Source organism: Myotis yumanensis, unplaced genomic scaffold, assembly GCF_028538775.1.
Source record: "Myotis yumanensis isolate MYYU_CA2020_CCGP unplaced genomic scaffold, mMyoYum1.0.hap1 SCAF_20, whole genome shotgun sequence".
Classification (NCBI taxonomy): domain Eukaryota; kingdom Metazoa; phylum Chordata; class Mammalia; order Chiroptera; family Vespertilionidae; genus Myotis; species Myotis yumanensis.
This window is the reverse complement of record NW_027223771.1, coordinates 10,184,457-10,198,709: the sequence shown is the minus strand read 5'-3', so window position 1 is coordinate 10,198,709 and position 14,253 is coordinate 10,184,457. Positions and strand designations below refer to the sequence as shown.

The 14,253-nt window shown below is 54.8% G+C and overlaps 1 protein-coding gene across 1 annotated transcript; it reads left to right on the top strand.

Moving 5' to 3' along the window:
* Nucleotides 1-39: 39 nt before the first annotated feature.
* Nucleotides 40-7,258, top strand: PSMA4 (proteasome 20S subunit alpha 4). The gene is made up of 9 exons (XM_070400415.1): nt 40-142; nt 1,933-1,956; nt 2,173-2,215; nt 2,462-2,624; nt 3,778-3,855; nt 4,132-4,220; nt 4,663-4,793; nt 5,536-5,659; nt 6,888-7,258. The coding sequence occupies exons 2-9, from the start codon at nt 1,954-1,956 to the stop codon at nt 7,040-7,042; spliced, it is 786 nt and encodes a 261-aa protein (XP_070256516.1). The 5' UTR covers nt 40-142; nt 1,933-1,953; the 3' UTR covers nt 7,043-7,258.
* Nucleotides 7,259-14,253: the final 6,995 nt, after the last annotated feature.

The window sequence follows — 14,253 nt, the reverse complement described above, 5'->3', positions numbered from 1 at the left end:
GACTTCCGTATCCTTGGCCCCGCCCCTGCGGCTCTGCGCACGCGCGGGGGCCATATTGGCGGCGGACACTCGGCTAACGCTGGTGGTTTTCTCTTGCGAGTGAAGCCGTCCGTGGAGACCTTAACTCAGTGCCTTCTCTCCGGTGAGTCCGCGTCTCCCGGCACCGCTGAGGCGTGGCCGCCGTCCCCGCGGGCGGGCGGGCGAGGGTCGTGGGCGCCGCGGCAGAGCGGGTCCGGCCTGGAGCCGCCGCGCGATGACTGGGCGGCGCTCCTGGGCGGCGGGCTGGCCCCTGGCGGCCGCCGTCGGCCCGGCCCGGCCCGGCGCGGAGCGGGCTCGCGGGGCTGACTGAGGCCGAGGTGGGCGGCCCCGGGGAGCGTGGCTTCCGTCCCGGAAGAGCCGCGCACGGGGAAGCGAACCCCTCCGTCGGGGCCCGCGGGGGAGGTCGCCCCAACGTGCCAGCCGGGCCCGGAGGCCCCCGCCCGCCGCCGCCCCGCGGAGCCCCGTTTCCTGGGGAGAAAGTTCCCGCGTCTCCCGGGGCGCGGGCCCTGCAGACACCTCGCCGCGTGTCCCGTTCGGGGCGATGGGCGTCGGGGTCCGAGGTCTGCGCCCCGGGGCGGCGCTGGCCGGGCCCCTTTAGCGGTGACGCCGACCTGGCCGCCCGCCCCCCCTCCCGCGGGGCCAGGTGAAAAGTTCAGGCGCTTATTTTGTTGGTCTTTTAAGTCGTTGTTCATCCGCTTTGTGCTCCGAAGGAATCACGGTCACCGGGCTGACGCCAGCCTGACCCTCTTTTTTTTTCTTTTTTTTAAACTGATTTTTGGAGAGAGGACGGGGCGGAGAGAGGGAAACAGAAAGGGAAAGAGAAAAGCGTGGACGCGAGAGAGAAGCGTCGGTCCGCTGTCTCCCGCCGGCCGGTGCCCGGACCCGGGGTGGCACCGGCCGCCTTTCGGTGAGCGGGCCGGCGCGCCAACCACTGGGCCACACCGGCCGGGGCCTGACCTCCCCCCCCCCCCCCCCACTCCCCTTCTTCCCCCCGCCCGGTTCTTCCTCTTAGACCCGGGGGTTCGCGCCGCCTCTGCCATGACTCACGTGGGCTCGTTGTCCTTGTTGTGCTGGTTTTCTTTCTTTTTTTCAGAAAAGCACTTTGTTGGCTTCCTCCATCCTCTTCCCCACTCTCCACCCTGGTGCCTCCATCGCCACCTTGCTTTGTCCCCTGACCTCCCGCCTGTGGGCAGGGACGGTCTGACGCCTCCCGGGGCTCCAGCGTCCGCACTGGGCAGCCGCTGCCCCGGGAAGCCAGCCAGATGAGCCCTGGCCGGTGTGGCTCAGTGGGCAGAGTGTCAGTGTCAGCCCCGGGACTAAAGGTCCCGGGTTCGATTCGGGTCAAGGGCATGGACCTCGGCCTCGGCCTCGGGCTTGGTCCCCGGTCCTGGTCAGGGCGCCTGCGGGAGGCAACCCATCAATGTGTCTCTCTCACATCGCTGTTTCTCTCTGTCTCCCCCGTCCCTTCTACTATCTCTAAAAATTAAAGAAAGAAAAGAAAAATCAATGGAAAATATCCTCGGGTGAGGACCAACAGCAAGATAAAAGAGAGATTGGACTTGACTGTGATTTTAAAAAAAAAGCCAAATGAGGGGAGTAGACAAAACATTAAAAAATATATTTTATTGATTTTTTTACAGAGAGGAAGGGAGAGGGATAGAGAGTTAGAAACATGGGTCAGCTGCCTCCTGCACGCCCCCCACTGGGGATGTGCCCGCAACCAAGGTCCATGCCCTTGACCGGGATCAAACCCGGGATCCTTCAGTCCGCAGGCCGACGCTCTATCCACTGAGCCACACCTGTCAGGGCTGGACAAAACATTTTTTAAAGTCACGGACATGCTTTTTAAATTGTGAGTTTTATGTTAATAAGGATCCTGTTTTCTCTTTGCAGGAGCCGTGAAGTTCAGGAAACATGGTAAGTTGTACACCTGCCCGTTAGCTGCCGCCCGACGAGGTGTCGTGCTGGTACGCGGCTGAGGACATGGGGGCGGGAGGGAAGGAGGCGGAGGGGCCTCGCCTCGCTGGTTCCCACGGACACACCAGGCTGTGTGCCAGGACGTGGAGGAGGCGGCCTGCGGGCTTGTCGGAGCTGCCCCCGTGGCGGGACTCACTATGTGTGCTTCCTTCGCAGTCTCGGAGGTATGACTCCCGGACCACCATCTTTTCCCCAGAAGGTAAGACTCGTCTAATCATCTCAAAATGTTCTCAGTGTTTGACATTTTTGGGCGGGACGGGGGATCTAGACACTTTTTTTATCGTTGCTCATTCTCTGTGCTCTGAAGTAACTGGTCACCAGGATGATTCCGTGCCGCACGGGAGAGTGGAGGCGGGACTCGTGTGCGGCTGCGTGTCCCTGCGGACTCTGGGCCAGTGCTGCAGGCACCAGAGCTGGCGTCGGGTCTCACCGCTGTGTTCCGCAGGTCGCCTGTACCAGGTGGAGTACGCCATGGAGGCGATCGGACACGCCGGCACCTGTCTGGGGATTCTAGCCAACGACGGTGTTCTGCTTGCAGCCGAGCGGCGCAACATCCACAAGCTCCTGGACGAAGTCTTCTTCTCCGAGAAGATTTACAAACTCAACGAGTACGTGAGCGCCGGGGGAGCGTGCCCGTAGCTCACGTGCTCACATAGTAGGACCTCACCTGCTTGGGGAGGGCTGTTCCAGGTGACAGTAAAACGGAAGCGAACAGGTTGTGCTGTTTTTACTGGCGGAAATGTTTGAGTTTTATTTCATTTGAAACTTCCTTGAGGCTTAGGACCATGTGTGTAGTTTCTTAAGTGCAGGGCTAAGCACTTAGTGGAGAAACAGTGCTTTGTGTTGATAGGATCACAGCGTGGCCGAGACAGATTTGGGTTAAGTCCACGCTCTGCTGACACAAGCTGTGTGGCTTTGCAGCACTTGTTTAACTTCTCTGGGCCTCAGCGCCTCCTAGTGGTGGTGGCCGTTCAATGAAATGGAACAAAGTGAGTGAGACACTAGCCCAGTGTCGGCCGTGTAGCAGCCCCGCAGAGTGTTGTTCAGAACGGCTGCTCCGGAATTTCATCGCGTTATCCTGGCTCCCGCCTCCTGGAGGTCTGGGAGCGTTTAGATGAGCCCGTTAGCTTCGGGTGATGGGCGAGCAGGACTGCCTGGCTGGCGGGGTGGATCTGCCCCGGTGAGACTTCCCGAGTGGCGGGCCGGCCGGTTACCGGGCCTGGTGATAACTCGCCCAGGGAGGCGTCACCCTCCGCAGTCACTGCTCGTCCCCCTGGGAAGCTCGCAGGCTCGCACAGGCGCAGTGACAGCGGGTGTGGGCTGCAGGGAGCCGGGCAGCCCTCAGGGAACTGGGCAAGGACAGGAAGTGCACCCTTGGAGCCGAGCCCTGGTCCCCTCCCTGCACCCCGACCAGGCCTTGGCAGGTGGAATACTTGCTGCCCAAGAGCAGGGGAGTCTCCTGTCTAGCAGAGCCTTTTTCTGAATCTCCTCGGGATTCCCGTTGCTTCCTGGTGTTCATTCTCTGCAGCGGTTCACGGTGTGGGTGTGGGGGTGACAGATCCGTCTGCTGAAGAGCTGAAAGGGGCAGGGTCTCTCCTGTCACATGACATCAGGTTTATCCTACAAAGAGAACTGTTCAGACAGAAGCTTCTGTGGCTGGAAGGCATGGTTCCTTCCAGGAGAAGGTGGCACTTGGGGGTGCTGGTCAGGGACGCTCTCGGACATCGCCCGCTCACACACCGACGTGTTCCTTCTCCCCAGGGACATGGCGTGCAGCGTGGCGGGCATCACCTCCGACGCCAACGTGCTGACGAACGAGCTGAGGCTCATTGCGCAGAGGTACGGTCGTGAAGAGCATGGTCTCGGTCATGAACGCAAAGACTCAGTCACTACAGATCTAGTCATTGAAAGTGATTGTGTGATTTCAAAAAAATCCAAATCTGTAAAGTTACTTACGCAGGAACGTCAGGGTGTTGGCATCCCCCGCTCCCTCCCCTTTCAAGTGACAAGTGGCTGTCGCCTTGTCCCCACGGCACAGACTTCCTCTCAGAGGGCACTTGGCTTAGAATGTAATGTGTTTTATGGAAAAAGTCACCTGCCTTCTCCTCGTCCCAGGTACTTGCTGCAGTACCAGGAGCCGATCCCCTGTGAGCAGCTGGTGACGGCGCTGTGTGACATCAAACAGGCCTACACGCAGTTCGGAGGTACGAAGTGTGGGGCAAACTATTCCAGGAAGGGAAACCGTTTTCTGAGGAGCGGTAACTGAGACGGTGAAACACTGACAACTAAACGACTAAATACGTTCCGTGCTTTCTGCTTCATGAGGTAACTGGCCTCCACGGTGTAGATGATCATGTTTTATTAATAGGCCATTGAGAGACCAAAATAACGTTTCAGATCTGGAAACCATTGCTTTTTGCATAATAATGGATTCGGCGCGAGGCCTGTGTCTAGGCCGTCTCCGGGCTGCGTCCCAACCCTCGGAACAAAAGTGGGCGTTTGGATGGAGCTGGTCTGGTGGCCAGAACCCAAAGCAGCTACGAACGCGTCGCCTCACAGGACGGCCTCAGCTGCCGCCGGGAGCTCAGTCACCATGGTGATCCTGCGCCTGACCGTCGATCCGTGACGGCGTGTTCTGTGTTACAGGGAAGCGTCCCTTCGGGGTCTCGCTGCTGTACATCGGTTGGGACAAGCACTACGGCTTCCAGCTCTACCAGAGCGACCCGAGCGGGAACTACGGCGGCTGGAAGGCCACCTGCATCGGGAACAACAGCGCCGTGAGTCCTGCAGCCGGGGCTCTGGGAGGCCGGGGCTCTGGGAGCGGCCGTCGTTTGAAATCGTGGTGAATGTGAACGGTGTTTGCAGAGCTGCAGCGGCCCTGGCGCCTGTGACTGCTGTTGGCAGTGAAGCCACAGGCCCTGCTAGTACCACTGGGTTCATTGCCTACGTGTGTAATGAAAGGAGATGCTAACTTTTGAAAATATATTTTTAATTGACTTCAGAGAGGAAGGGACAGGAAGGGAGGGAGAGAAACATCAATGATGAGAGAGAATCATGGATCAGCTGCCTCCTGCACGCCCCCCACTGAGGATGGAGCCCGCAACCCGGGCATGTGCCCTGACCAGGAATCGAACCCGGGACCCTTCAGTCTGCAGGCTGATGCTCTTTCCACTGAGCCTCACCAGCCAGGGCAAAATGCTAATTTCAATGAGAAGTGGTGAAAATAAGACGCAGCTTTTTTCACATCTGGTTCACAGACACTCTCCCCCCCCCCCCCCCCCCCCCGCCCCCCGAATTCTTCATGGAACCTTGCAGGTCTGAGGCCCCAGGTTAAAGACTCCATTCACAGAGCGTCAGCCCCCCGCCCTACCCACCCCGTGGCTGCCCTCCCTGCCATCAGAATTGTTTCTGTTGGTCATATGCTAATCACAATTCAGGCATCGTCGTTCTGCCCGGGTCCTATTCCTAAGACACGCAAAAGCTTAAAGGGAATCCTCTGTCCATGTTCCTGTTTTCCAGGCAGCTGTGTCCATGCTGAAACAAGACTACAAAGAAGGGGAGATGACCCTGAAGTCGGCACTGGCGTTAGCCGTCAAAGTCCTCAATAAGACCATGGACGTCAGCAAGCTCTCAGCCGAGAAAGGTAGCTCAGGCCGCTCTGATGTGTTTCCACGAGGGAGGGATTGAGCGGCCGCTGTGCTCGGCCTGTAGCGTGTTGGCCTGACCTGTGGGTCAGGTGGCCTCACACTGGTTCCTAAATGAAGCCGCGAGGCCTGGGAGGGGGAGTGGCGTGACCAGGTCAGCAGCCACAGGACGTCCAGGCGTGAGGACGTGAGCCTGGTGTCCTCGTGGCCAGAGCTGGAGAGCTGAGCGGTGCTGCTTCCCGTCGGTGATTGTCTCACCGGCTTCATGACGGTGGTGTCTGTTCGTGTGTCCATATGAGCATGTGTGTAGTTACATGTGTATATGTGCGTGTGGTTACTTTACCGGAGGCGTAGCGTGTGTGTTGTGGTATCTGTTCTTCTGAGTCTACTGATCTCGTAGGTGAAGTCCCCGTCTGCGATTTTAAATGCTTTGTGTGGCTTGTTATGTCGCTGTATAAGGCGGTATTTCACAGTGTTTTTCAGAAATGGCGAGTCAGCAGATGAGTTAGTTTCAGAGAACGTCCCTCCTGTCCGCAGAGGATGCCTTAGTGCTGTGTCACATACAGAAATTTTTTCATATTTGCAACCATAGTCGAACAAAGACTTATATTTTTGATATTTATTTTATATATTTAAATGCCATTTAACAAAGAAAAATCAACCAAAAAATGAGTTCGAGTGTCACCTCTGACACACGTGTCGTAGGTTCGCCGTAGCTGCCTCACGCACCCTCTGTGCGGACTCCTGCCCATTCCCACTTTCCACTCCATCCTCCCGGCTCAGGATTCCTTCTCCTTTTGATGTCAGTCTGCTTTTGTGTCCACAGTCAGGGAACCTGCGCTTCACGCCTTTGTTTTGAAAAGTCCGTGAGAAATCAGGGTAATTACTGGCCAGAGGTTCCGGCTGAGCCTGCAGAGGTCCCAGCAGGAAACTGGGCTCCCTCGGCCACCAGCTGAGGCGGTTAGCGCCAGCATCTGGCTGGTTGTCCTGTGTCCAGGGTGACAGCGCGGCCGCTCAGGAGGTTGGAAGGGGCAGGAGGAAGGCATTTCAGTGAAAATGATCATGAAAGTGCCGAGATGGGAGGTGTTTGTCCCCATAAAAGTGCCCGTGAGTCGGATCAGCGTCGATCCCGGGAGGTGGTGGGCGAAGGCGGGAGGCTGTGCGGAGGGAGCGGGCGGAGACCCTATCTCGGCTGCCACGCGCGGCTGACACACTGTGTTTCTCCAGTGGAGATCGCCACGCTGACCAGGGAGAACGGGAAGACGGTCATCAGGGTCCTGAAGCAGAAGGAGGTGGAGCAGCTGATCAAGAAGCACGAGGAGGAGGAAGCCAAGGCGGAGCGCGAGAAGAAGGAGAAAGAGCAGAAAGAAAAGGACAAGTGAGGAGCGGGCGGCGCTGACTCCACGCCCCACCCCGCAGCGCGAGCGGCCCCTTCCCGTCCGTCGGAAGCGCTGGCCCCCGGACGGAGGGAAGGGGGGTGCCGTCGATGGGCCCGCGATAGCTCGTCCAGTCGAATGATAATCGCTCTTCACGGACCTTTTAACCTCCCTCCCTCTTTTTTGGGAATAAAACTTGGAAAGAATGGAAATGATGCAGGACACACTGTCTGGCAGTGATTGTGGGCACAGGGCGAGGAGGTCTGTGGTCTGTGCGTTCGTGCGCTGTGGCAGCGGCTACTGGCACACAAGGCATTAAAATGGACAGGATGAGCGTCGTGAGGAGGGAGAGACGGGGCTGGTGCCCTGGAGGTGTCTCTGCCGCGTCCCCTGCCATCCGTTAGGACCCGTGGCCCCGGCCTCTGTCAGAATCACACTCCTCGGGGTCGCCAGCCTTGGATGTTGATGGCTCTTCCTCCTGGACTCGATGTGCACACACATACATATCTATACATACATGTGCACACGGATCACACACACATACATATCTATACATACATGTGCACACGGATCACACATATAGCACGACAGGCCCGATGACAACGAAAGCCCGGTGCCCACTCCCTCCCTCAGCAGCAACAGCCAGTGCTTCAAGCCGCGTGTGTCCCTTTCAGGCCTCGTTCTCTCCTCCCCTCCGCCCCTGAGAGAGAGAGCAGCTCCCTCGGTTACCCCTCCTCTGAGCTACGGCTCCTGCAGCCGCTTTTCTGTCCCTCGACCCCAGGTGGGCACAGGCTCAGGCTGGCCCGGTGACCTGTCTGTCTCAGGGACGGGCTGGGGAGTGAACCTGGGCTGAGCCAGGCCAGGGCTGTGTGCACGTGAGGATCCCGCCGCCAGGACAGCCCCCCCCCCCTCCCCCAGGCAGGTGGCAGGTGCAGGGGGTGGAGGCCGCAGAGGAAAGGGGACCAGCCCCGCCGCAGGGAGCCCCCTTGCCGAGCTCACTCCCCGCCCGGAGTTCTCAGAGTTGCTGCCGTGGGGATGGCAGGTCCACCTCCAGCTCCCCCCGGGGACTGGCCGCCCTGCAGATTCTGGGGTCCCATCCCACACCCACCGGATAAGAGTAAACATGTTGGCACGGAGCCCAGCCGTCCGTGCTAACAGGCTCTGACATTGGAGATGTGGTTTGCTGCGTGGTAGAGTCACCCAAGGGCTTGTCTTTATTTTCGATATGTTTTTAGAGAGAGGGGAGAAGGAGATAGAAGCATCTACTGGGGATCAAGCCTGCAACCCGGGCATGTGCCCTGACCAGGAATTGAACCATGACCTCCTGGTTCATAGGTCAACGCTCAACCGCTGAGCCACGCCAGCCGGGCGAGAGCTTTTACCTCTGCCCTCAGGCTGTGCTCCCCAACAGTTAGTCAGCCTCTGGGGTGGTGCCCTGGCAGCAGCATCCCTTCAGGTCTCCCCGGGTGACCTGCGGGTGGGCGGGCAGGGACAGGACGAAGCCCTGAGCCCTAGGGGAGCCCTCCCAGCCGACCCTCAGGGTCTCCGAGGAGCCACGGTTCCTACAGTTTTCCATGGGGCTCACTCAGGCAGCGGTATTTCCAAACCCCTTTGGCATGTCCTGCCCTGGCCGGTTAGCTCAGTGGATAGAGCCTCGGCCTGTGGACTGACGGTCCCGGGTTTGATTCCGGTCCAGGGCACGTGCCTCAGTTACAGGCTTGATCCCCGGCCCTAATTGGGGTGTGTGCGGGAGGACCCAGTGGGCGTGTCTCTCTCATCAATGTTTCTCTCTCTCCCACTCTCTAAATATCAATGGGAAAATATCCTTAGGCGTGAACTAACAACAAAAAAGACAGGCATTTTCTGGCCCCCCCTCTAGTAGAAGGCACCCCTCCCCCCCCACATCCTAGCCAGGTAGCTCGGTCGGTTGGGGCATTGTCTCCATAGGCCAGCCGTGGGCAAACTACGGCCCGAGGGCGGGATCCGGCCCGTTTGAAATGAATAAAACTAAAAAAAAAAAAAAAAAGACCGTACCCTTTTATGTAATGATGTTTACTTTGAATTTATATTAGTTCACGCACACACTCCATCCATGCTTTTGTCCCGGCCTCCGGTCCAGTTTAAGAACCCATTGTGGCCCTCGAGTCCAAAAGTTTGCCCACCCCTGCCATAGGCCAAGGTTTCAGGCTCCATTCCCGGTCAGGGCACATATAAGAATCAACCAATGGATGCATCAATAAGTGAAACAGCAAATAAATATTTCTTAAATCAATAAAGGAAATTTAAAAAAAAAAATAGAATCCCCGAAAAAAACATATAATCCAGGAGTTCGGGGCCACGGTCTCTCGTCTGGCCCGCTCCTGGCTTGGAGGGAATCTTCAATAAACCCCACTTGACTTGAATTTCATTCCCGTTGGCCTTAAAATCTGTTCTAATTGAACCCAGGCCCCAGCCAATAATAACCCCAACCAGCAACACAGGACCAACCCCGGGACCCGTCCCCGAGAGCCCCTCTTCCCTGACTTCTTACTGAGCCACAGCAGCCTGGCCTGGCTCGGTTCCCCACCGAGCCCCTCTCCTGGGATCCTGGCCCCTCCTGGCCTCATTGTCCCAGCTTTAATGAACGTCCTCCAAGAAAAAAGAAGAACCCCCCACTCTTTGTTTTCTACTTATTTCCTCAAGAATGTTGATCAGATTCTGAAATCACCCTGTTTGTTTTCTGCCTTCCTCTCTAAGTAAGTTCCACGAAATCAGAAATCACATTATCTTGTTGGCCGCACCGCTGGAGGACTTGTGGTAGAGTCTATTCTGAAATAATTGTTGAATGCATAGCGAGGAACCGACACAGGACAATTCAAGGCTGGGCGCTTCCTGGGATTCCAGAACCTTCTGTCTTTCCCGCCGAGCATTGGGGAGAGTTCTCCGTCTCACCGCCACCGAGCGGACCACAGGCCACCGAGGAGCCACATACCCTCTCCATCCAGGTGACCTCACATATTGTTGAGTTTTCAAAAAAAAAAACTCACGGAAAGCACCCAGAATGAGTCAGGCACGTCATAGACGTGAGGCAGCTGTGGGCTGGGAATTAGCAAACGATTTCCAATCCTGAGGGGCTTGGCTCCGGCAGCTTAGAGTGAAAGAGACTCAATGCCGTCCATCACTCTAACTTCAGAGGGAGCCGAGGGGCGGATGACATGGTGCCCATCTGGTCTTCCTTCTCACCCCAGAGGAAACTGGGCGTGACTTCGCCTTCCACGGGGCGGGGTGGGCCCGTGGGGTGGGCCCTGGCCGGATCAATGAAAGGGGTGGATTTAGCGCCGTCTCCCAAGCAGCCCCATCTGGATTTTATTTGATCCTTACTTTCCTAGGATCCTTATTTCCCGAAAAGCGATATATGGCCGTTTACAAATGACAAGTGAAAGCGAAATCTGTTTAATTTTTTTTAAAACATATTTTATTGATTTTTTTACAGAGAGGAAAGGAGAGGGATAGAGAGTTAGAAACATTGATGAGAGAGAAACATCGATCAGCTGCCTCCTGCACACCCCCTACTGGGGATGTGCCCGCAACCGAGGTACATGCCCTTGACCGGAATCGAACCCGGGACCCTTCAGTCCGCAGGCCGACACTCTATCCACTGAGCAAACCGGTTAGGGCTGTTAAATTTTTTAAAATATATTTTTATTGATTTCAGAGAGGAAGAGAGAAGGAGAGAGAGAGAGAGAGAAAAACATCAATGATGAGAGAGAATCATGGATCGGCTGCCTCCTGCACGCCCCACACTGGGGATCGAGCCCCGTAACCCGGGCATGTGCCCTTGGCTGGAATCGAACCTGGAACCCTTCAGTCCGTAGGCCGACGCTCTATCCACTGAGCCAAACCAGCTCAGGCTCGAAATCTGTTTAATTTTGAATTTCCTTGTGTGATTTGAGGACCCAAGAATGTCAAAATATCCCTTGATTGAAGTGGGAATGAGCTGGGAACAATTAAACGGGTGATTGATTAATTAAATTCTAAGATGGCCATTCTCTTGGTGCATAGCCACACATTTCGGGAGCGTTTTAGTCTATAATTTGTGTTTGTTTGTTTTTTAACTTATTTTTGGTCTATGTAGCAGTGACTATAAATACCTCTCATTTCTGGACTAGAAAGTGAATAAATTCTACCTTTTCCACAGAATCAAACATTTGCAATTGTGCCTTGCAGATGTTTAAATAGCAACATAAGTTTCTTTTTTCTTTTTTTAAAATATATTTTATTGATTTTTTACAGAGAGGAAGGGAGAGGGATAGAGAGTTAGAAACATGGATGAGAGAGAAACATTGATGAGCTGCCTCCTGCACACCCCCCACTGGGGATGTGCCCGCAACCAAGGTACATGCCCTTGACCGGAATCGAACCTGGGACCCTTCAGTCCAAAGGCCGACGCTCTATCCACTGAGCCAAACTGGTTAGGGTATAAGTTTCTTTTTTTAAAATATTTTTTTATTGATCTCAGAGAGGAAGGGAGAGGGAGAGAGAGAGAGAGAGAAACATCAATGATGACAGAGAAAGGAAATTAATGGGCCATCATCTTTTATTAGATTGTAATAAGGAAATAGTAGTGCATAAAAATCATATCACGAAAATATCAACCATTTATAACACTGAGCTGTCCCAATAGAATTTAATAACCACAAAGATAGCACAATGCTCCAGCCCTAGCTGGTTTGGGTCAGTGGATAAAGCGCCGGCCTGCGGACCAAAGGGTCCCGGGTTCGATTCTGGTCAAGGGCACATACTTGGGTTGCAGGCTCCTCCCTGGCCCAGACACGTGTAGGAGGCAAGCAATCGATGTGTTTCTCTCTCTTGGATGTTTCTCTCTGTCTTTCCCTCTCTCTTCCACTCTCCCTAAAAATCAGTGGGAAAATATCCTTGGGTGAGGATTAAAAATAGATAAATAAATAAATAGTGCACAATGCCCCAATTGCATTAAGTCCAGGGTTCGATTCCGGTCAAGGGCACATGCCCGAGTTTGGGGCTCGATCCCCAGTGGGGGCCGTGCAGGACGCAGCCAATCAATGATTCTCTCTTATCATTGACTAGAGACCCGGTGCACGAAATTGGTGCAAGAGTAGGCCTCCCTCCCTCCCCACCAGCTGCCGGCACCGGCTTCCCTCTGGCACCCGGGACCCGGCTTCCCTCAGCCCCAGCTTTCTTAAAGCTCTACGTGAAAATGTCTGCACTTCTACACGTGACAGCAGCTCAAGAAATAGCTCCTGAAGGAGACCTTCTGCTCTCCTTCCTTCTGGAGGATGGAATTTAATATCCTATCAATACTCGCTTCTGTCCTTTCATCTCGGAAGATGCATCTGGTGTCAGCAGTAAAGCCGACAACGTCCGTTTTTATCGTTAATGAACTTGTCACTTTGCTTGCATCCTAAAGGCTCACCGCGGGATTTATTGCCGAGCCGCCATGGAAATGCTGAAGGGGAGATTTGCAGGCTCTGCCCAGCTCTGAATTTAGCTCGGTTGACCCCGTTATAAAAAAAGAGGAGCCAACAGCTACATTGATGTGAAAGACAACTCATTCGGTCACTCCACTCGCAGATGACAATGTTCCTTTTTTATTTCTGCTGTTTATTTGGCTTCTGAATCCCCTCCCCCCCCCCCTCTCTCTTTAAATATATTTTATTGATTTTTTACAGAGAGGAAGGGAGAAGGATAGAGAGTTAGAAACATCGATGAGAGAGGAACATCGATCAGCTGCCTCCTGCACACCCCCCACTGGGGATGTGCCCTCAACCCAGGTCCATGCCCTTGACCAGAATCGAACCCGGGACCCTTGAGTCTGCAGGCCGACGCTCTATCCACTGAGCCAAACAGGTCAGGGCTCTCTCTCTTGTTTAATCCTCACCCGAGGATATGTTTTTATTGATTTTAGGAAGAGAGAGAGAAACATCTATGTGAGAGAGACCTCGATCAGTTGTCCCCCATACAGGCCCCGACAGGGACTCGAACCCACAACCTTTTTGGTGTACAGGGTGATGCTCCAACCCACTGGGACACCTGCTCAGGGCCCTCCTTGCTTTTTTTTTTTTTTTAAATATATTTTATTGATATTTTACAGAGAGGAAGGGAGAGAGATAGAGAGTTAGAAACATCGATGAGAGAGAAACATCGATCAGCTGCCTCCTGCACACCCCCTACTGGGGATGTGCCCACAACCCAGGTACATGCCCTTGACTGGAATCAAACCCGGGACCCTTCAGTCCGCAGGCCGACGCTCTATCCACTGAGCCACACCGGTTTCGGCCCTCCTTGCTTTTAATATGGAAGCATCAGCAGCGCTTTGGTGAAGCGTTTTGTATCTGCAAAAGCACATTCGAGAGTAATTGCCACACAAGTAATCACCACCAACAACTATTTTTTATTTATTTAAATAAGTTTTTATTGATTTCAGAGAGGAAGGGAGAGAGAGAGAGAGACATCCATGATGAGAGAGAATCATGGACCGGCTGCCTCCTGCACACCCCCTACTGGGGATCGTGCCCGAAACCGGGGCAAGTGCCCTGACCGGGAATCGAACCGTGGCCTCCTGGTTCCTAGGTCGACGCCCAACCACGGAGCCACGCCGGGCGGGTGAGACTTAGTTTTTGAAGGCAGGACACTTGCGTTCGCACCCCTGCTCACCATTTCCCAGCTCGCTAGAGATCTCGGGCGAGCTATTTAGCATTCATTTGTGCATCCAACAGTCATTTCGCACATCTCCTGCGTGCTCAGTGTACTGGGCGCACACCCGGGAGCAGCTGCTGGAGCTAATTTTTATGGAGGGAATTAGACACACTGCAGGGTAGGCAATTAATTACAAATCGTGACAAGCGTGGGGAGGGGAAGAGAGGGAACGGGAAGGGAGGGGAGGGGACGAAGCCAGGACGGAGCCAGGCAGAGGGAGTGGAGCTCCCAACCTCGACCCAACTTGGTGCTGTGATCGCAATAAAACCGAAGTGTCCTGGGAGTTCAGAGAAGGCCGCGGCGGGCGGGCGAGTGCCATTCGAAAGGAGAGGAGTTGGTGAATCGCAGAAAGAGCTGTCCACGATGTACCTGCTATATTCTATACTTATTTGCTTGGATTTTAATGAGCCCAACAAATGACACATCTAGCTTTTCACTTAAAAACAGTAACAACTTAGTGTTTCTCACAGGTTATGTAAATAATCATGGTTCTCTTATTTATT

Bases quoted from the DNA above. Each gene is read 5' to 3' on its own strand.
- PSMA4 (XM_070400415.1), top strand. The intron at 3,856-4,131 runs GTACGGTCGTGA...TCCTCGTCCCAG, and splicing joins CTGAGGCTCATTGCGCAGAG to GTACTTGCTGCAGTACCAGG. The intron at 4,794-5,535 runs GTGAGTCCTGCA...CCTGTTTTCCAG, and splicing joins GCATCGGGAACAACAGCGCC to GCAGCTGTGTCCATGCTGAA.